The 20,544-nt window shown below is 44.1% G+C and overlaps 1 protein-coding gene across 6 annotated transcripts in view; it reads left to right on the top strand.

The window, feature by feature from the left end:
* KCNAB2 (potassium voltage-gated channel subfamily A regulatory beta subunit 2) overlaps positions 1-20,544 on the top strand; it is a 109,812-nt gene that overhangs the window by 34,774 nt on the left and 54,494 nt on the right. For 3 of the 6 annotated variants that reach the window (XM_084652090.1, XM_084652089.1, XM_084652088.1), the window contains exons 2-3: positions 9,829-9,948; positions 10,625-10,666. In XM_084652090.1, the coding sequence (XP_084508216.1) occupies positions 9,872-9,948; positions 10,625-10,666 (119 nt within the window). In that variant the 5' untranslated portion in view covers positions 9,829-9,871. Of the gene's footprint in view, positions 1-1,530; positions 1,552-9,828; positions 9,949-10,624; positions 10,667-14,298; positions 14,324-20,544 lie in introns of those variants that run through there. The other 3 variants (XM_084652091.1, XM_084652092.1, XM_084652093.1) reach the window with 3 other exon arrangements.

Consider the following 20,544-nt stretch of genomic DNA (forward strand, 5'->3'; position numbering starts at 1 on the left):
TGAAAATTGGAGGCATTTCTGTGCAGTGTTACTTGGCTGTGGGCTGCTTGGTAATATGACATGATGGTGCATTTCCCGACTTATAGTCCTACTATGTCAAACCAAAGAGATATTTCAGTGAATTGCTAGTTCCTTTTTTAATATTAAGGCTGGTGTTCATAGAAAATTTTAAGTAACGATGCATCCTGTGGTTTTGCTAGCTTTCTGTCTTGGTATGGCAGCTGGATAGTTCAGTCGGGCTCTCTTGGCCAGCCTAAATGAAGAATTTTAATTTACTAGTAGTTTGGGAATGGGTTATCATAAAAACAAAGGTAATCCCAAAGAAACTAAAATCACATTAAGCTGTAGCTCACGAAAGCTTATGCTCTAATAAATTGGTTAGTCTCTAAGGTGCCACAAGTACTCCTTTTCTTTTTGCGAATACAGACTAACACGGCTGTTACTCTGAAACCTAAAATCACATTGAAAACCAAAGACTGCATCACCTGTTAAATTACACAGTAGCTAGAGCATAGCTGAAAAGAACCAGCCACAAACTATATAATGATTGTAAACCTCTCGTTTGCTGACATGCAAATCAAAATAACATTGCTGCCTCAACTAAAACGTCAAAGAAATGGAAGACCTCTTCCTAAAGGGTCGACCCCCAGACGTTCCTCGCCGTTCATTCCAGCATCACAGTCCTTTGCTGGATTACTACTTCTGCGTTTGTCTGAGGCTCCTTGACCAAGAATGCCTGGTCTGTCAAAGTTATCCAGCAGAAGGGTCTGCACCAATCTGATATCACCCCGTCTCAGTAGTCAGCAGCTTAGTCCTGGCTTGTTTATACCCCTTGTGCATGGGGGAGGTTAACTGGGATTTTTGCGTGGTGGACAAAAACAGTTGTTCTGCTGTCCTCAAATGGAAGTGCAGAGTTCTAAACCCAGAAGTTCCAGGCAGGATTTCACCTTCCTCCAGAATTTCATAGCCAAGGGGCCATCAGTAGTCTTTCCCCCGCTACCCAAGGCCTGCTGGGTCGAAACCTCTCTACATTGGGTCCATCTGGTATTTCTCCCAGAGCTGCCTTAATGGTTGGAGCCAGCACAGCTCTGCCTTTCTCTTTTGGGAACAGGAAAGTGGGATGAACGGCAGCTGTTTGGGTCAGGGACCAATGAGCAGCATCCTTCCCCCTCAGGATGCTCTCCTGTGAAATAGGTCCCTTCTGTCACTGCATTGTCCAGTGGCACCTCGTGTTCCCTGTAGAGTTAAACTCATCCTGCATCTCTCACTGCAGTCAGCAGTCTGTGCCAGCTCGCTAGGAACAGACACATCAGTGCCTGGCGTTAAGACACAGGGAGACCCACAGCCCTCTGCGCATCTGCCTGCACCAGATTACTGACCTCTTCAGAAACTGCAGGGAATCACAGTGGTGTACTGAAAGGCATTTCTGCTCTCCTGTATCCGCACATCTTGGTTTTTATCCCTAGGGAAAAGTTCTGGCATGTCTGTCAGGAGCACTCAGCAGCGTCCACCCTACCCATTTCACCGTCCCGGAGAGGTCAGTCGTGGGTGGTAAGTGTGTGACTTTCTGATGCTCACAGTTACTGTATGGCTTGGTTTATGTGGCTTGGTACAGGTACTAGGTCCTCCAGGCAGGCTTGGAGGTTGCTGCAGAGCCTGAGTTAAGCATTCTTTGCTGTGTCTCTCCAATGGCAGCGCTGGGATTTTGTCTGTCTGAGGTATCTATCCAGCTCCCATCACCACAGTGTTTGAACACCTTGCAGTCTGCAATGCATTTATCTTCACAACATCCCCTGGAGGCAGGGCAATGCCATTATCCATACTCTACCAATTAGGAACTCAGGCACCGAGAGATGATGTGACTTGTCCACGGTCACACAGGAAGTCTGTGGCAGAGCCGGGACTTGAACCCAGGTCTCCCAAATTGTAGGAGGGTGCCTTCATCTCTGGAAACAAAATGTGCATGAAGCTTTTCCATTTGTCATTTATTCCTCCAAACTCCTGCAACATCATGCCCTCTTGTAGCATCCAGAGCTTGTGTCAATTGTTAGCTTTGGGTTTGTGATTGTTAAGCTGAAAAACCTGAGTCCCTAACATGTTTCTGTGGATTTGGGAAAATGTGAATGTTATGAAAGGTGTGAGCCACTCAGCATGGATGTCAACTTGAGGTTATCAATTCTCTTTTGGCATGATCAGCCAGGGAGTGTCTCAGGTTGCCACTTAGCACAGTTCTTCCATTTCTGCTTTCTTTTGTTAGCTTCCTGTGTCTTGTTTTGGGAGGCTGTGGCTCCCCGAGGTCTCGCTGAGAAACAGCTCAACTGGAAAGTTCATTTCACCCTCAGAACACCAGACACTTACAGTGTAGTGAACCAAGCACACCACGGGGTCAGAAACAGCTGATGGGTTTGGACATGGGCTTTTTAAACGTTATGACTATAAAATTAAGGGGCTTCTGGAGTGGCCCACAGAGAGGAATAGTGACGGGCCTTACGCTGTTACCGCTGAAGGAAGGAGGAATTGGTTTGGTTGCTGTGTCTACAGCACAAAGGATGTTTGAGGTTGCCGTTGTGAAATCATGTGCTTTGGAACGGAAGAAGGAAACTGCCGTTGCCTTTTTGCAGGGTGCTGTATGTAACTGGCTTTTTTTTTTTTTTTTTAATCCAAGAGTAAGTGAAACCGCTCAGGAGCGATGGGACTGACCCGGCTGTGAGGGTGGGCCACGTCCCCGTATCCGCCTGTGCAGCGTCAGTCCCAGTGCCATGTAGTGCAGGGCAGTAGCTTAGGAAGGCTGGATCATCTGAATAGCAAAACTCTGGGTAGGTTGCTTGTGTGTGGCCTCCCAGCTTCTCCTCTGGGACGGTGCAGATAGAGCTATGGTGCCTTGCTCACGACGCCTCCGGGGCTCTCGTGGTTCGGTGCCAGTGGCTGACTAACCCCCCCACGTACAGTATCTTTGATAAAGTGAAGACCCTCGCGTATGCCATTTCCACTTTCACTTCTGAGAGGAGTGTAGGCTTGCGTGCGTGCCTTGCTTGCCTTTAGATGAGGTTAGGAGGATTTTCCTCCCATTAAGCTACAGCGTAGCTTTATAATAACCAGAAATGGACAGGTTTCAGAGGAACAGCCGTGTTAGTCTGTATTCGCAAAAAGAAAAGGAGGACTTGTGGCACCTTAGAGACTAACCAATTTATTTGAGCATGAGCTTTCGTGAGCTACAGCTCACTTCATCCGATGCAGCTGTAGCTCACGAAAGCTCATGCTCAAATAAATTGGTTAGTCTCTAAGGTGCCACAAGTCCTCCTTTTCTTCTTTCAGAAATGGACAAACTCTCTGGCTGTGAGTTTCAAAATGGCTAAAGGAAATGAGGCACCCAATTCCCATAGATATTTCAATGAGAACTGGGTGACTAAGTCTCATAGCCTATTTTGAAATTCCCAGCTTTGGCTGACTTCAGTCCCTCCCGAACTGGACCCCTCACTTGTGAAACATGCAACACGCTTTTGGACCCTGTAGAAACAGTTCACTTGATTCCCATTTTGCTTAGGAGGGAGGTGGGGGGAACAGATTTTCTGGTGGAAAGTCAATGCAGGGCACTTGAGCTGTTGTGGGAGCTCTTATGTTCCTTTCGGCTAGGAAAGAAAAGCATGTGGTTTGTTGGGGCGGGTTGGTTTACATTGCAGGGGAGAAAGCGTTTGTGAGCTCAGAGGAACTTCAGTAAACTTGCAGAACACAGTTTGAGGTCTGCAAAGCTTCAGCCTTGAGAGGATTCACCCCTTTCCTAATAGTAACCAAAGAACATTGCTGCTGAGAAGTGGCCTAATGAAGCGAACAGTGTCTCATATTCTCCTGTTTGCCTTTCTGCAAATACAGTGGCCATGGCTTTCTTTACTGGAGCCATACATTGGTTCATACAAAATCGGCTGTTGGCTGGGGAGGGAGGGAGGGAGGAAAGGAGGGAGGAAGGCGTTGAGGTTGAATCTCTTCCTTTATTTTTTTTTAATGAGCCAAGTGAGTCTATTTTTAGACTGCAGCTATCCATGTGCTCTAGACGTGTAGAATAAAAGACACACACAGCTTGCAACACTCACTTAGACTCTGGGTTAACCAGTTAACCCCTCAGGGTTCTCATCGTCTGACTAGGATAATGCCGACCACTTCCGACATTACTGGCTGTCCCATCTTGGAGTCCGGGTTCTACTCCCCTGTTCCCCATGCACACACCCAAGCATCTTAGGCCGTGTTTCATTTTAATATCCTCCTGGCACCCGCCATGCTTCCCACCAGTTATGAGCAGCTCTTTGCAGCCCTGATTCTGTCTGCTCAGGTACTGTGTGCAAATGCTGCAACATGGGGTGCTTAAGAGAGAAACTGCCACCCCATTTCCCATCCCTTCCCCCCTCCAAAGTCTCCGGCATCACTAGACTCCCCAACCTCTCCAGTCCCCATTAAGAGCTGTGAGCTCCCTCTCTCCACTGTTATTATGCAACACTTCATTTGGGTGGGCTGTGCAGTGTTGCAGGGCTCTGTTGTTATTTTCCCTGACTTGCTCCTGTTCTGAGCTCTGCAGGTTTGGTGCAGGGGCTGTAACTTGTGCTCCGTTATTTTCAGCGTCACGTCTCTGGAGGGGTTTGTTACTTGACTGATGCAGTTGATTTCTATTGGATAGCACTGGCTGCAGAGCAGCTGGAAGCCCGTTCAGCATTCCAGTCAGGTCGGAGGTGTGTGTGTCTGGAATTCAGAGTTACTGAAGAAAGCTAGACCAGGATTCTGGAAATATTTCATTTCCTATGTGGGATGAAATTGGCTAGTTGATTCAAGGGTAAAGGAATTTTTGTGGGGGAGAAAAGACTGCTTACTTTAAAAAAATTAATGTGTATAAAAGAGCACTGAATTTTACTTTAACCCTGACCAGAGCTAGGAGAGGAGACTTGACAGCAGATGGCACTGGCTGGATACAGAATTAAAAGACGGCAGGCAGTTCTGCCCCCCAAAAAGTATTAAATTCAACAAACCCGTGCTTCCCTCTGATGAGCCCTGTGGAGGGATTTGAAGCAAGTGAGATAATGCAGGATGAACATATTAGCAAATTTGATTTCCTTTGGGCACTTTATTAAATTTCATTTCAAGGTATTTGAAGGGCAGGTTGAAGGGTGACTTATGTGGTCTGGCTCTGTGCTGGCTGCCTAGAAACCTATGAAAAAGAAGGTATTTGTTTCATGCCTTCAGCCCTGCATAGATTGTAGGTGTTTTATCGCCTTACACACTTGGCTTCCTTTCCTCATTTTCTACTCCTGCTGTTCTGATGCACGGGCCAGCTTGCTTCCATGCCTTTAAGGCCTCCATGCTTTGCTGTGTGGCTTCCGTCCAGAGCCAGCGGTTGTCGGTGAGGTGTTGTTGTTTCTTGGTGTGGGGGAGAGGCTATTGTTCAGAGCTCTTTGGTTTCACTGGCAGGGAGGGGGAATGATGGTGAACTTCTCAGGTTGCCTGTTGACTAGTTAGAGCTTCATTTTCATTGCACTGTGTGCGCTGAGTTGTGATATTCTCTTTCACTCTGACCTGCCTGTCCCACCTGGAGAAGGAGAGCAGGGACAGGGATGGGGAAGGAGGAGGCAATGGACCAGGCGACATCTCCTTACTCTGTTCTTCTGACATGTGCAGTGTGAGCTCCCCCCCATCCCCAGTCACTCTGGGGGGCAAAGCGTAGTTTGTTCTTCAGTGACCTATTTTACAACATGCTCCTTTGAGTAGACAATGTGTTTTACTACCTTCCTGCCCGCCGTGCCTTGGGGAGAACCTGCTTGGCAGTTCCCTTGTGGTATTTTTGTTGTTCTGTTTTTAATGCTAGCTTCATCGAATTGGAGAAAGACATAACGGTGTGAAGGACTCATCGCAAAAGCAGTGGACTAGAATCGCGGAGCAGCCAGACTACACGTACACAAATGCACTCTTGCTACCAACCATCGCATCTGAGGGTTTATCTTTACATACAGGACAGCTCCTGTTGGCACATTTAATCCACCTCCCTGAGAGGCCCCAGCTGTGTCAATGGGAGAAGCCTGTTGTCTGTGCAGGGGGTTAGGTGGGTATAAGTATATCGCTCACGGGTCTGGATTTTCCACACCCCTAAGTGACGTGGCTATAGAGAGATAGGGCTGTACTATGGACCTGGCCTCAGGCTGCTCTAGCTGTAGCCAAAGGAAATAACAGGTTTAAAAGGCAAAGGCAAAAGAAACCAAATATCATGTTTTTCTCCTCCCTCAGAATTGCTCATGACAAAGACATCCATTGTATAGGCTGGGGGTGGAGGGACATGGTAAGGGCACCTGGTTACAAGGGCAGAGAGGACCCAAAGCCTCTGACCTGGGAGACATTTACATATGTGCTTACAGCTTTGTCTACATACACACTTGTCCCCGTGTAATTAGACCGGTTTATTTAAACCAGTGCAAACCCCTGTGCGGATACTCCAATTTCATTGTGAGTGGCTTATTTTGGTTTATCTTAAACTTCTTCCTGATCAACTTAAGATAGACCAAAATAAGCCTGGTTTAAACTAAGTGTCCACACAGCCTTTCACACTGGTTTCATTAAACCAATTTAAAATTACACCTTAAATTACAATAGTGCAACTCTGTTGGGGGGGGGAGGGGCGGGGAATCTAGTAGATGAGTCTTTGCAGGGCCATAAAATGCCTTTTCTTTAAAAACCTCAGGTTTTCCTCTTGACATTTAATGGGTTGGCAAATCAGGTTAGCAGTATGCAGATAAGCACAGTTCCTACTGGTACTTTTATAATCCCATTTCTCCAATCACACTATGTTTGCAGGAAAATCTGAAGTATTTTCTCTTCCGTCTAGCACGGAAACCTCCGCACTCGAATCTGTGGCTAGGAAAACGTTTTTAATGTTTCAGGCATCAAACTTCATAGACTTTAGTAAAGGGAAAGTGTGAAGAAACCTCCCACGCAGGGCAGAGCTTTGCTAATGCAACCTTCACACTCGTCAGGACCCCGGTTGTCTCATCTCTTCTCACTCTGCCTACCTCCATGTGGGTGAGGGGTGGGGAGTTTGAAGTGGGAGAGGGTGAATCCTTGTGGAACTGCTCTGTTTCTGTTTCATCTGCTGCCCTCTGGCTGTCTCGCTGTTTCAGTACAGCTCTTGAGCATCAAGAGTAGCATCTCCATTCTGTAGGAGCTATTCTTCAGGCCCCATCTGTATTCCCCTTCCCACCCCTCCCTACCCTGCACGTCGTTGTAACTTCCCCTCTGTGAGATTTAGAGACGGCCCTTTCATCACTTGTTTGTATTGTTGACTTTTGAAGAGTCATTTCTGTGTTTATGATGGAGTCTGGCATTTGTTGATTTAAACTGGCATTTAATGACTTTGAAACAATATGGGAATGGAGCAGTACAATGCAACGCTCAGTTACTCGTAAGTACAGACCCCCACACGCAAGGCCCATGTGTTTAATGGGTCAGGGCTGTTTCCCTGACTGTAAACGGACTACACAACTGAGAACTTTGCCTTTGAATGGTATTGTTCTGCAGTTTGGTTTCTCTGAGTTTGCTGGTTGGTATTCTTGGGTATTTTCTGGAATTCTGGCTGGTTAAAAAACAGGGAAACATAAGGCTGGAGCTTCAAACTCCACCTTAGTAGCTCTGACCATCCTTTGGAAGCAGGCTGCTATTTTTCATCCACAGATTTGCACTTGTCCTGATTCATGGAGATGCATGATACTGTTATCTGGGTTGACTGATGACGTGAAGTGTCTGCTCCAGGTGTGAGTTATAGGTCACAGATGATGATGAACTGCTTCAAAATGATTCCTGAGTTATGAACTCAGAGGCTTCAAGAATCATATGGAGCATGTTGCGGGAGGGATTGAGATGGAGTTTGCTGCTCTAGTTTTGTTCACTTTCTGTGTTCTGTTCTAGTCTATATGGATACTTATACTGTGCCCAACACCCTGGTACCCAAGCCCTTCTAATAGTGGAATAAGCAACGTGATCGCACATCCGTTCATGTGGTTTGTTCTCTCATCCTCTCATAGTTTGTACTTAGTTTGTCATTTGAGATGTGGCAGTTCATACTGTATGTTTGCCAATCCAGTTGTTAGGTGCTCAGCATAGCTTTGGGTGCTAGGTAATTAACAAGAAAACATCTCGATTTGGCTTGTTACACAGCTGCCGATGGCCTAGGCACAAAGTTACAGCAGCTTCTTCAATTGTCACTTGGTTGTGCTTCATTTTTGTGCAACTAATAATCCACAGTCCTGCTAAAGATGAAAAAAATTTGCATGTACATATGTGTGTTTCAAGCAAGGTGTAAGATCCAAAATCAGTAACAGAGCGTCTGTGCGAATTTAGGCTGCGATTTTTGAAAACTGCCTGAAGGAATGAGTGACCCCCTCCCCCTGACTTTCAGTAGGAGTTGGGCTAGAGAAGTTAAGCACCTTTTGAAACCCCTAGCGTTAAAGTATAAATACAAATCTGTTCTTCCTTATCAATAGTCTAGTGTCGTGGGCACTTGGACATTTACATAGTTTGACCTTGAAGTATCTAAAGCATCCATGTGTATATAAAGTTTCCTGAGTTCTGGCATAGTTCTGATGAGAAGGGATATACCTAGAGTTTCTTGAGACCTGTCTGCACATTTTCCCACTGTTGCTGATGTCTGTTCTCTCTGGCAGGGACAACATCAGGGCAGTCCTAGTGTCGATGGGATCACAGCTGCTGGTGGCATGTCATCTAACTATTAAGTGCAATTTCAACCCTTGTACTTAAAATGCCTCTGCCACTTGAAACAGTGGTCGCCCTGTGTCTAAAAGGATATAGCAGAAATAGGAGGCACTGACAGGTATAGAGAGTGACGAGAGGGTGGAAAGGTTTCCAGATGAAGAGAGATCAATACAGTTCAGATTCATCAGTTTAGAGAGGAGATGAGCAAGGGGAGATGACAAGATAGGGGTATAGAAATGAAACATTGGATACCCCGAATTAGCCTTTCTTGGAATAGGAGAACAAGGGGACATTCAATGAAAGCGAACAGCAGAAAATTTAAAACCAATAGAAGGAAATACTCCTCTTCACAATTCATAATTAACCTGTGGATCTCATTGCCACGGTATGTCATTGACGTGTTTGCTGAGCAGCATTCAGAAGAAATTTGACGTGTACATGGATAATGAGAACAAACTCAGCAGGATTTTTAAAATTATGCAATTTATGTGAAAAGTATGTAACCTCTCCTGACTCAGGACATAACCCCCAGCTGAGTGGGGGTCAGGATGAGATGTCCCCCATTGGGAGGTTATTCCATAATTATCTTCCACTCTGCAGCGTCTGGTACTAGCAATAGACCAATGGTAGTGGTTCTCAGACTTTTGTACTGGTGACCCCTTTCACATAGCAGCCTCTGAGTCCGACCCCACCATATAAATTAAAAACACTTTTTATATATTTAACACCATTATAAATGCTGGAGGCAAAGCAGGGTGTGGAGTGGAGTCTGACATCTCACGACCCCCCCCCGCCCCCACGTAATAACCTCGCAACCCCCTCAAGGGTCCCAGCCCCCAGTTTGAGAGCTCCTAACCTATGGTCTCATGGCCATCCGTATTATTCCCAGAGGTGGTGATCTGCCCGATAGCTCATGGTGAATTAGTGGTAGAGGGAGGATTAGAACCCAGAGTCCTGACCCCCACATCAGCTCCAGCCAGTGGGAATATTCCATGCTCACTAAGAGAAAGTAATGAGAGGAAACACAAAAATTCATGTGCTTTAAAAATTCAATTTATTCTGGTTGTAACTTTTTATTCTATATCTTTTTAGAAGGTAAAAAAGAAAACGGAGCTCAAAAACTGAGGCTGGCTCGATGTATCCAGAATCTACCACTGACTCCCCTGCTCGACTCTCACTAAGACAGACTGGCTCTCCAGGGATGATTTACAGGTGAGCCATGCGACCGAGTTTATAGCTTCCCCGACTACCCAGAAGTTCTCTTTGTTACAGGGAGCACATGTTTTGCAGTTTTGTGAAAAACAGGGTAAACCAGTTGTCATGACCCTCTGAGGCAGCCACTATTCAATCCTAAAATCCAAACCTTGATTTTTGAAGATGCTTACAGAAAAGTCATTTCCAGAACTGTGCAAACACTGGATAGCATAAACAATATTTAAGCTTCCTTCTGAGATTTGGTGCCTGTTGTTTTAAGGAATGGGTCACTCATCAATTTCTTTTCAAATAATCTATTACATTTAAGGGTTTAAGAGTATGTTTTCTGTATTTCACTTTATTTTTTTAACATTGAATGACATTCTGTTGAATCAGGTGAACCACAGTCCGCTCGCGCATGTGTCTTGCACAAATTTTGTGCCCATAATTCTTTCCCTCACTTGGTGGCATTGTTGTCAAGCTTTCACAGAGCTTTTCAGCTCCTCCTAGTGAGGAGAAACTGTGCAGACATTAAACCCTTATAGAGACTTTGATGGAGATGAACCGAACGGGTTTGCTAGAGCACAAAGATTATTGCAGGATGAACTGAGACTGAGCTTTCTGTTTCTGGCACTTCCCAGTTGTTAATGCGATTTGTGGAATATTTCTTCTTTCTTTCCCTTGCTGTCGGAAGTGCTCGGTACGGGAGTCCCAAACGACAGCTCCAGTTCTACAGGTAACAGAGTCTGTTATTTTTTTATAAAAAATGGGACTGAAAAGTAGTGATGGGTATAATTACAGAAGGGCACGTTTCAGAAGGGGTCTCAACCCGTCGTACACCAGGATATGTTATGTATCATCAACCTCAGCAGGTGTTGGCTCTGGCAGCCTGAAGGGAATTGCTACCCGCACAAAATTCTCTGTCACTTGCGCACTCTAGGCACCCACCTCTACCTAGTTCCTAGGGCTCAAGACGTAACCCTCTTAATTTAGGCACCCACCGTCAACCTGTTCCTAGGGCTCAGGTGTTACCCTCTTAATTAAGCACTCTAACTTTACCCCTACGTGGACTCTACTCCTCCGGGCTCTGGGCTCTACTCCCCTGGACATTGAGCAAACTCCCATTCCCTGTGGACTTGGGGCTTAATCTTTTGCAGGTTTAAGGGGTCTTTTACCAGTGAAAGAGCCTTACATAGTAATATCCTACTTACCCTCTGTTTATTAACAATCACCAAAACAGAATGCACATGCTACACGTACAATGCTTACCACTCCCAGTAAGACTGTTGAACTTTTCTTGATGGCCAGTCAGGATCAGGTCCATCTCGGGGACTCCAGTTTCTGCAGGGTGTCATTGGCAGTGTGTTGACGTCTGGCATCTCTGTTCTTGGGGCTATGTCCTGGAGTTGGTTCCCAAAGAACTTCCTCTTGGACCCCAGTTTATATAGTGAAACTTGACTCCTGCTTAACAGCATCTTAACCAATCATTTTAGTAAAATTTTACTAACCAATCCGAACATATTGTAACAAAATTCTCTTACCAATCAGAGCCCACCACCTTAATTAATTTACACCTAGCAAAATTAATTGTGTAACACACAGAAACAATCAAAGAACCAGACAGAGACCATACAGACAAACAATAAGGAAGTGGGGACCGTAAAGATAAAATAGTAAAGAAATGAGGATTTCACAACCACAACTATTGATAAGTGATTTCTTGCCTGACAGGATGCTATCAAACTAAGTTTTCTTTAACCACTTTAAGATCTGTTTCTTAGTCTGGTGATAGTGGGTGATATTAGGACAGGATCTCCATCTTATCGGCCCGATATTACAGTGTGTTAATGTAATTTAGATGGAATGTGAGAATGCGACTTCCTGCTTCTTAGCTCATGGCTGCTGCTCTCCTAATATGGCAGCAGACAAAGGTCTTAGGCCTTACCATATGGCTACAGGAAAAGGCCTTATCCTTACAGAATGGAAAAGTTAGAAGATCAGCTCTGCAATTCAAATTCAGCCAGCTACTTGCACGGTCCTAGTTTTCATGCTTGTGCTGCAGAAGTATGTATATTGTTCAGCTTGTGCAAATTAACCTGTACAGATTAGCTGAACTATCGTTTAAATTACTGAGATGGCTGCATTTAATTTAATCCTAGACAAAATAAGAAATGTGTGTGCGCGTGCGCAATTTGTTTACAATAATATAGCAAAGTGTGAAGTGCTTTTGGATGGCAGTGTGTTCGAAATCCTAAGAATTGCCAGATCAGAAATGGCAATGATCAAAATAAAAAACCCAGGACAGTCTAGTGTACAAATTTGGTTACAACTCCATCCCATCCTTATTGAGAGAGAGAGAGAGACTTGACCTTTTCACATACCATATTACGCTGGCCAGAAGGGACAGTACCATCTTACATTTATTGGCTAAGATTAGTGACTAGTGATTTTTGGTGCCCCCGTTTTTGGGTGACCAGCTTGAGACCCCTTAAAGGGGCCTGATTCCCTGACATGGGCGCTTAGCTCTTTCTGAAAATCAAGCTCCTTTAAAGTATTACTAGTTGGATATACAAAAATGGAGTTGTCCAAATTGGCGAGTCACTTCTGAAAACTTTGGCCTGCAGAGCCAGAGGTACAGCCTGTGGCACATAATAAATTTGTCACCTTCTCTGAGACATGGGGTGAGGGTTGGGGATGATTAGGAGCCTGGTGGGGAGCTCCGTAGCCAAAACGTTAGTCTGTGGTGTGTTGATCGTCCAATGAAATATATGTTTACATTGACTCAGCCGTTCAAGTAGAGTGACTAGATGTCCTGATTTTTGGGTCTCTTTCTTATATGGGCTCCTATTATCCCCATCCCGATTTTTCACATTTGCTGTCTGGCCCCCCCTACATTCAAGGGAGCCTAGAATCTGGGTGTAGCAGAGTGCAGCCGTGGCTCTTTCAGCTAAGATAATGGAGCAATCTCCATTCTGGCACTCAGAACCCATTGCATACTAAGGGGACCATATTTTCAAAATCAGAAATGGGGATACTTGTGTCCTGACGTCTTCGGGTCAAAAATAGTCGTACAGGATACAAGAGTGAGGTGGTGTCAATACTCCTGTCTTTTCACTCAACTACAACACACGCATATTTCTCAGGGTGAGGCTGCTACACGACTGAGAGGATGTGTTGGCAAAACCCAGACCTACTTGTTTTTCCCCAGAGCTCTTGTCCCCGGGCCCTGTTAATCTGGATATGTGCATTAAGAGAAACACCATTACCTTGGGTCTAAGACGAAATAATTTTTCTTCATCCTTTTACTGTCTAAAATTGAAAGAACCATTTACCCCCTACAAACACCATGTTAATGGAGTGCTGGGAACTATTTGAACATTGCTGGAGGCTTAAGTTAATGATGTAACAGTACAGCAAATTGCTGAACCAATCACTGATCCAGACACAAGTGTGGATGATAAGGAAGTATGAGGCTGCTGTTGGCACTCTAGCCCAAATCTGCACGCTTCTTCGTTAATTGATGTTCTCAACTTACACATACATAAAGCCACATGAATGAAACAGAAGGGGGATGGGGCAGGAGAGGGGATAAGGTAAGATTATAAAAGAGGGAGAAGTGTCTTAAACCACTGGCAGAGTAATAGTTTTCATGATGTTCCTGTTTTTGCAGCATTAATACTGTCATAACATTTTATCCTCGTGCATTCCTAGATATGTAGTTAGTGATCACTCAGCTACACTGACTCTACAACAATATGCAAAGCAATGATTGAATAGCTAATTAAAGCAAAACGACTAATCACTAATGCTGCACAAATAATGGAAATACTTTTCAGTTAATATTTATTACCTTGAGCAATCAACAGGTGGTTTATGGAAATCTGGGGAATTCTAGGCATGGAAGAAATCTAAAGAACAATTCAGATGAGTTGTTTGGCACATGGTCAGTATTAGTAATGGCCACTTATTAGTACCACTGAAAAGAGAGGATGGATTAAAAAGTTAAAACTCCTCATGCGCTTTTCTCCTTAATAGGATCTCATGGACTCCCACTGGCTTTGCTTGTCATGTGCTCTCTTCAGGTGTGACTCCGCACCACAGACATCAAAGGGTGATTTACCATCAACATCCTATTGCCCCCGATCCTGCAAATGCTTCCTAACCTGTTTAAGTACGAGACAGTCCCTTAAGGATCAGGGGGACTGTGCCAGGGCTTGAAGCTACATGTGAGCATGTTTGCAGAGTCAGAGCTTTATAAATGTTCTTTTTCTCTTTATTTTATTAGTGTATTTGGTGGCTTTATATTCGCCATTTAGCAGTGACCCGTGTGCCCGAACATATCGTAATGTAAGACTATGCGTAAACGCTCAAAGCAGACAATTCAAAAGACAAGGTAATGCCTCTTGAGAACTTCGTAGAAATCTTATTATTATTTTCACTTTCTAGTAACCTATAAGCACTGAGCAGACCTGGGCCCAGTGTAGGTTACTTTTGGCCATGTAACTAGCCATTCAAAATGCTCCATGAGAGCACCGCTGGCCTGATCCGTGGCCCAGTTCAAGTCCCTTTCTGCCACTGCAGCAGTCCCAAAGGGCTGGAAAGTGTAACTGGCCAGCTAATGGCTCCCCTGGTGAGGAAGAATCTTTGGATGGCACAGGCCTGGTGTCGAGTGCCCTGTGCCATGCTGTTACAGCGGTGGGGTAGGAAGTGCATTGTGGGAGATGGCATCCCTCTGGCAATCGGCAGCTACTCTAATGGCTGCTTGGGGGTGACTGTGGCAGGTGAGAGTGAGTTGGAACAGCCATAATGTTGCTCTAACTTGCACTGGGTTCTGGCCAGCCACACGATCCAGGTTGTCCGAATGCCCCCTCAAACTCCATCCCCTAGTGCTGAGATGAGCACGATTTAGTTAAACTTCAGTATTGGGCCCCATAAACTCTGCATTTCCTCCTGACTTTTGAGTGTGTAAAAGGTGACCCTAACGTTGAGATTTTTGTGTTTGATTCCCCCCTCACCCCTTAAATCTCTCTCCTGAGTTCACTGTGCACTTCCACAGCCACTTGGTCAAAAAAATGTATTCAACTCCACAGTGAAAATAACCGTTTAGACACCTCACCTACATAGCTCACGGCTGTTGTGTATTTGTGATTCCACGGCCTCACTAAATAGTGTTGGAATTCTGAACGTAGTGGAAATGTCACATTGCCCTGTGCAGAACTGATTCTCCCATCAGTATGCTGTTTCTCTAGCAATCTCTGAGAACTGCTAACCGAGTAGTTCCACTGAATGCATCCGATGAAGTGAGCTGTAGCTCACAAAAGCTCATGCTCAAGTAAATTGGTTAGTCTCTAAGGTGCCACAAGTCCTCCTTTTCTTTCTGCTAACCTAGTGAGTCTCAATTTGTAGTTTTTAGTCATTTTTTGGTTTACATCCAAATAGTCTTATTCTTTCTGCTGTAAAAAGTGTGTTTTGGTTTTTCTCCTTTTACCTGGGTGTGACTTAAAAGTGAGTCCATACATTTGGCCTGGCAAACTCGCATCTGGGCTTAGACCAAGCATGGAAAACTTCTGCCAGTTAAGAGAACTTTTTTAGACATTGAGAATATTAGAGGGTTATAATGAAAGTCTCCATGAAACCTTTGCTTTCACAAATAGCAAGAGCTTTTAATATCTATCTGTGTATAATATAACTGTTCTTAGTATTTGTTTGCAAACCACGTACTGGAGAAAAGTTTTTACTTCAAACTGTTTGTCGTGGTGACTGGAGTGGTTCATGACTGTGAATGCCAACCTCAGGGCAGACTATCAAAAAGCAGGGCAGACACCCCAACCTGGTGGTATGTTCTATAATTAGATTTCACCAACCCAGTAACAAATAGGAACTCCCAAAGCCCTGTGCCAGTCTTACCATGGTATCACAGACAGTCCCCTCAGGCACTTCAGTCTGTCTTGCCACTCAAGCAAGCTGGACTTAGCGATAAGTCCATGAGTGCAGGGGACTGGACTAGATCCCGAGGTCCCTTCCAGTCCTATGATTCTATAAATGGTTACACCAAAATTCATTAAAGATTCAGTTCCCAAGAAACCAGTCACGTAACCCAAGTCAATCTGTACCTTAGAGCTCTCACCAAAGACAATGCTTGTAGCCAATCCCAGAGTAAACTAACAAATGATTTTTTAACTAGGAAAAAGAAATGAGAGAGTTATTTACAGGTTAAAATGGGCAATATATATGCACAAATAAGTTAGTCTGTGGTGACAGAAATGTTGTAATCTTGTTGTAAAATGTTGTAATCTGTCCACTGAATGTGTTTTAGGGCTAACCCAGGTTGACCCTGGGGATCTCTACTTTTGTTCCTTAGCTCCAGCCCTTGTGAGAGGCCAAACAGCAAAGAGATCAGTTTCTCCTTGTCAGTGATTTTTATTCCCCCCCGGAGCCCAGAATTCAAGCTGATGGGATGAGTTCATGTGCAGGTCTCTCCTTCCTGGATGGAGTTAGTAATGCAGTCAACAAAGTCTGTCCTTTGATTGCATTGTAAACCTCTGTAAATTGTGTAACTTACTAAACAGGAAAAGAAGCATTGATTCAGGTAAAGTGCTCCTCTGGTACACAAGATGTGTAGCAAACAGTATAACTTTATACCATGGGCTGTAGAGATTATAAATGAGATCAATACATGCTGCATCCTACCAGCGTTTCATAAAATCTAAACACATTCATATCAACTTAACATTTAATATCTATTTGGATAGCGCTCACACACAGGTAAGCAAGACTGATTTCCAGCTCTGCATTTGTAAGTGTTCAGTGAGGCCTGGGGCCTTGGCATGAGCTGACACCTGGTCTGACAGCGTCACACTGTTCAGCTGTAGATCCTGATTCCCTGTTGCACTGGTTTAATACCAGGGTAACGCCACTAACTCCAAGGGAGTTACTCCAGCGTGACAGAAGGAACTGCACTTCGGGTTTATTTATAGGCATTGCTATAGCACTTACCACCGCAATAGCTCATCATCAGAACTGTGGCTCGTTAGAGGTGGAACCTCTCATCGGGATGTGCCTGTCCACAGCGTCTGACAAGTATCTGCTTTATAAAAAAGTAAATGATGCCAATATTCATAAAGCGGCTGCACATCCACAGGCTTTTAGAGAGGGAGAAGGTCATGAATAATTTAGCTTCTGTTTGCTAAGAGGAAAATACCCTAATAGAACTAATGGCGCGCCTGCTAAAAAACTTGGCTCTGGAGTGACTGTCTTATTCACCAATTGCTTTTGACATTTAGTTTTGACACTCCCATGATGGAAAAAAAAAACAACCCACCCGTACTTTCTTTTATAGCTATCTGAGGAACCCCTAATAAGCTAGAACTTTTCTTTTAATGAGCAGGATTCCAAGAAACCGGGTGAGTTTGTGTTTTTCCTGAAGCTATCGGAACAGACAGGCAGAGTCCTTTTGATATTATGAAATATGTATATGTATTGATAGATAATCTGTGCTTTCTTAACATAGGAAGTGGTCTAGGAAATAATTTTTAGGATCTTGTATTTTTTCTTTTAAAGCAAGATGCTTGCTCTGTTGGTGGAGGCGGGAACTCTTGGTAGTTCAGTAGCTTTCTGTCTGTAGGAAAATGAGAAATAAATCTTTTACAAGAGAAATAGATGCCAAAGCTACGATGTGTCAGGTTGAAACTAATCCTATTTGTAAACTGTCTGTTTATACCTTCTAATTGGTGCTGCTGGCTCGTAAATGTTAGGGTTTTTCCCATTTCTGGTGATGTTACAATAGATTTTATCATGTCTTCGGAGCTGGGTATCTTGAAATATTCTCAGTTAGTTCCACTGTACAAGTGAATTCCGTGTTTGTATGGTTTGTTTATATTTTAGAGAAGGCAGTTCAGTTACCTCCAAACTGTTGACTCAGGCAAGTTCTATGTTTATATTTAAAAGAATAAAACTGTTATTAATAGAAACCAGCTGCTAATTTGCTTACTTTAGACCATTGCTTTCTCAATATAGCCTCCACTCGTTCCGCCTTTCAAATGTGTGATGCATGTTGGAACTTCTTATGTTTTTAATTGCTGTACATGTTCTAGAAAATACAATTATTTTTTGTTTGCTGAAATTCTTGTCATGTTCTTTTTGTTTTTTGTGATGCATAAAAAATCTGAGATAATTTAACAGTCACTCGTGCATTTTTATATTTTTTGTTTAGACTTTTGCAGGTTTTATAATCCCAAACTGCGATTTTGTTCATGTCCATGTTATGTTAAATTATTTTTTATAAACTACTGTGACTATGTATTGGTGATTAAAATGGCTTTACCCTGCTGTCGACACTTGCGGCTAAGTAATGTTAACCAAAAGCGTAAATACATAGAGGTTGAGATGCCATGTTCAAGCTGTGCCTCTGTTCAGCCAGCCCTGCGCTCCTCAAGCCAGGTCAGGTCCAGCTCCCACTGATCTCAGTCTGTCCGATGACTTTAATTGCAACTGGACAGGACCCTAAAAAACTACTGTGCAGGATTGTAGGTTTGCCTCTAATTTGTATTAAGTCCTCAATCAGCAAATAGTACAAGAAATGGAACCGGGAGAGCTGCCTGCATCCGTCCAGAGAATTCTTTTGACGCTAGGTACACAGGTATATAGCAGGCTTACTAATTTCTGCTTTTACTCTTTAAATACAGTCCTTCATTTTTCATATAGTCCAGCCCTTCCCTCCTTACTCAGGTGAAATTCTCGTTGCTTGCATCAGACCCTTAGACACTAAGATTGGTAGAACTCCTTGGGTGCTGCAGTGAAGCAGGAAATGGGAAAATCCTCATATTTGATGTGAAAGAAGAGTGGAAAATGTGACTATCAAATGCAGAAGATCCTGACCAGTAGTTTCACTGGAAGACATGTGTTGCAAATGTCCAAAGCACTGCAAAACATAGTCCGAATAACCCTGTATTGGCAAGAGGATGGAGTACTTTTTTCCATTTCTAACTTCAGTGATTTTTATGAAGCTCTTTCTAAAAAGCGTGCCCAGCTATTTAACTCCCCAGGTCACCGTGTGAAAGTGTGGATTTTGATCACTACATTATTTACTAAATCTGAGGATTTTTTAAAGATTTCTTGAAATAATGTTTGTTACAGGAATTCTTGGGGTTTTTCACATTAATTTCTTGCACACTAATGGTTATTGATTCTTTAGAGGTTACAGTTGGTTGGAAAAGTGATGCATCTTCTGTGCTCTTTGAGAGAAAATACCGCAAAATTTAGCTTGCATCTGAATCTTATGAGTTTGTCTCAGGAAAAGCAATTATATAGTCGTTGTTATTCTTATGCCTTGTGTTTTGCTGAGAAACTGAGAACTAAGCTATATCACTGCATCTAATGTACAACTGTGGTGTCAACGTGCTGGTGTCGCATAGGGAAGAGCAAGTGCTGGTTGTTTGTTTGCTGGAAGAATTGTTGATGCTTCTACCGCTGTTCGTGCTACCCATCTAACACCTCTTCGGAGACTATAGCTAGATTTCTGGACATGTCCTAACTTTGCATTTTCTGGGTCAACTCACAGACTGCAGATTTGCACTAGATTCAGAGGTGAGAGCAGCCCTGACCCCTGAAACAGAGACTCAGAGTTTTCCCCAGTACCTTCAGTGCAAAATTCTGGAGCTCTTGATTGGGACCTCTGGCCCCAACATAAAAACTTGATCTGGGTCCAGATCACCTCAATTTTCAGTCTTTAAAAACAATGAGAAACTGGAATTCATCCTGCCAGGATGAAAACTGGAAGGGCCCTAAAAGCAGATTGCATCAGCATGTGCAGTTGTGGTTAACTGGTATGTGCTTCCAAACTTATCCACGCCGCTGTCGGCTTCCTTTGGTCAGGTACGAATGGCACCATCTTGTCCAGCGCACTAACTGTGACCCACAGGCACTGATAAAATACTAGGGCCAACATTTCCACAGGGGGAGCCTACTTAGTATCTAAACACATGGCCTGATTTCCAGTGGCCCTGCGCATTGACTTCAACGGGGGCTGTAGGACCCCAGCTTCTCTGAAAATGAAGGCACTTATTTATGTGCCTGCTTGTGGCCATAGAGCTTAACTTCAGGCACCTGAAACATTGAATACTTTGGGCATTTCAGAAAGCCATGGGGAAACATCATAAGCTCTCTTCCCATCCTCACGCTGCTGAAAAGCACCCTGGTGTGGTGGAGGGGTTTGTGTGCTGTCACTCAGAGAGACCAGCTCTTGTGCACGGTCAGCAGGTTATTTTCAGCAGCCTGCATTGAACGGAAATTCGATGACGTGGTCCTGTGCCGTGCATGCTGCTGCAGATAAAAATATTGGCTCGATGCACGGATTGCAGCAGTCTGCTGCATAGACATTGCATTTTCCTCTGAAGAGTGCAGCCAGCCAAGAGTCCCGGAAGAGTTAGCTGCTGCAAGCCGTTGTCACTGTGTTCCCCTCTTGGGGCAGGGGTCTAGCAGAGAAAGGGTGCTGCGTCCACTTTGAGGTGGAACTTTTATGCACGAATAAGATTGCTAACTTTTCCTGCATTCCAGACGGTGCAGACATGCATTTTGGCCTGACTGACAGCCAGATCCTTGTCCAGTGTCAATCAG

The sequence above is a fragment of the Lepidochelys olivacea genome (assembly GCF_965140295.1).
Source record: "Lepidochelys olivacea isolate rLepOli2 genome assembly, chromosome: 18".
Classification (NCBI taxonomy): domain Eukaryota; kingdom Metazoa; phylum Chordata; order Testudines; family Cheloniidae; genus Lepidochelys; species Lepidochelys olivacea.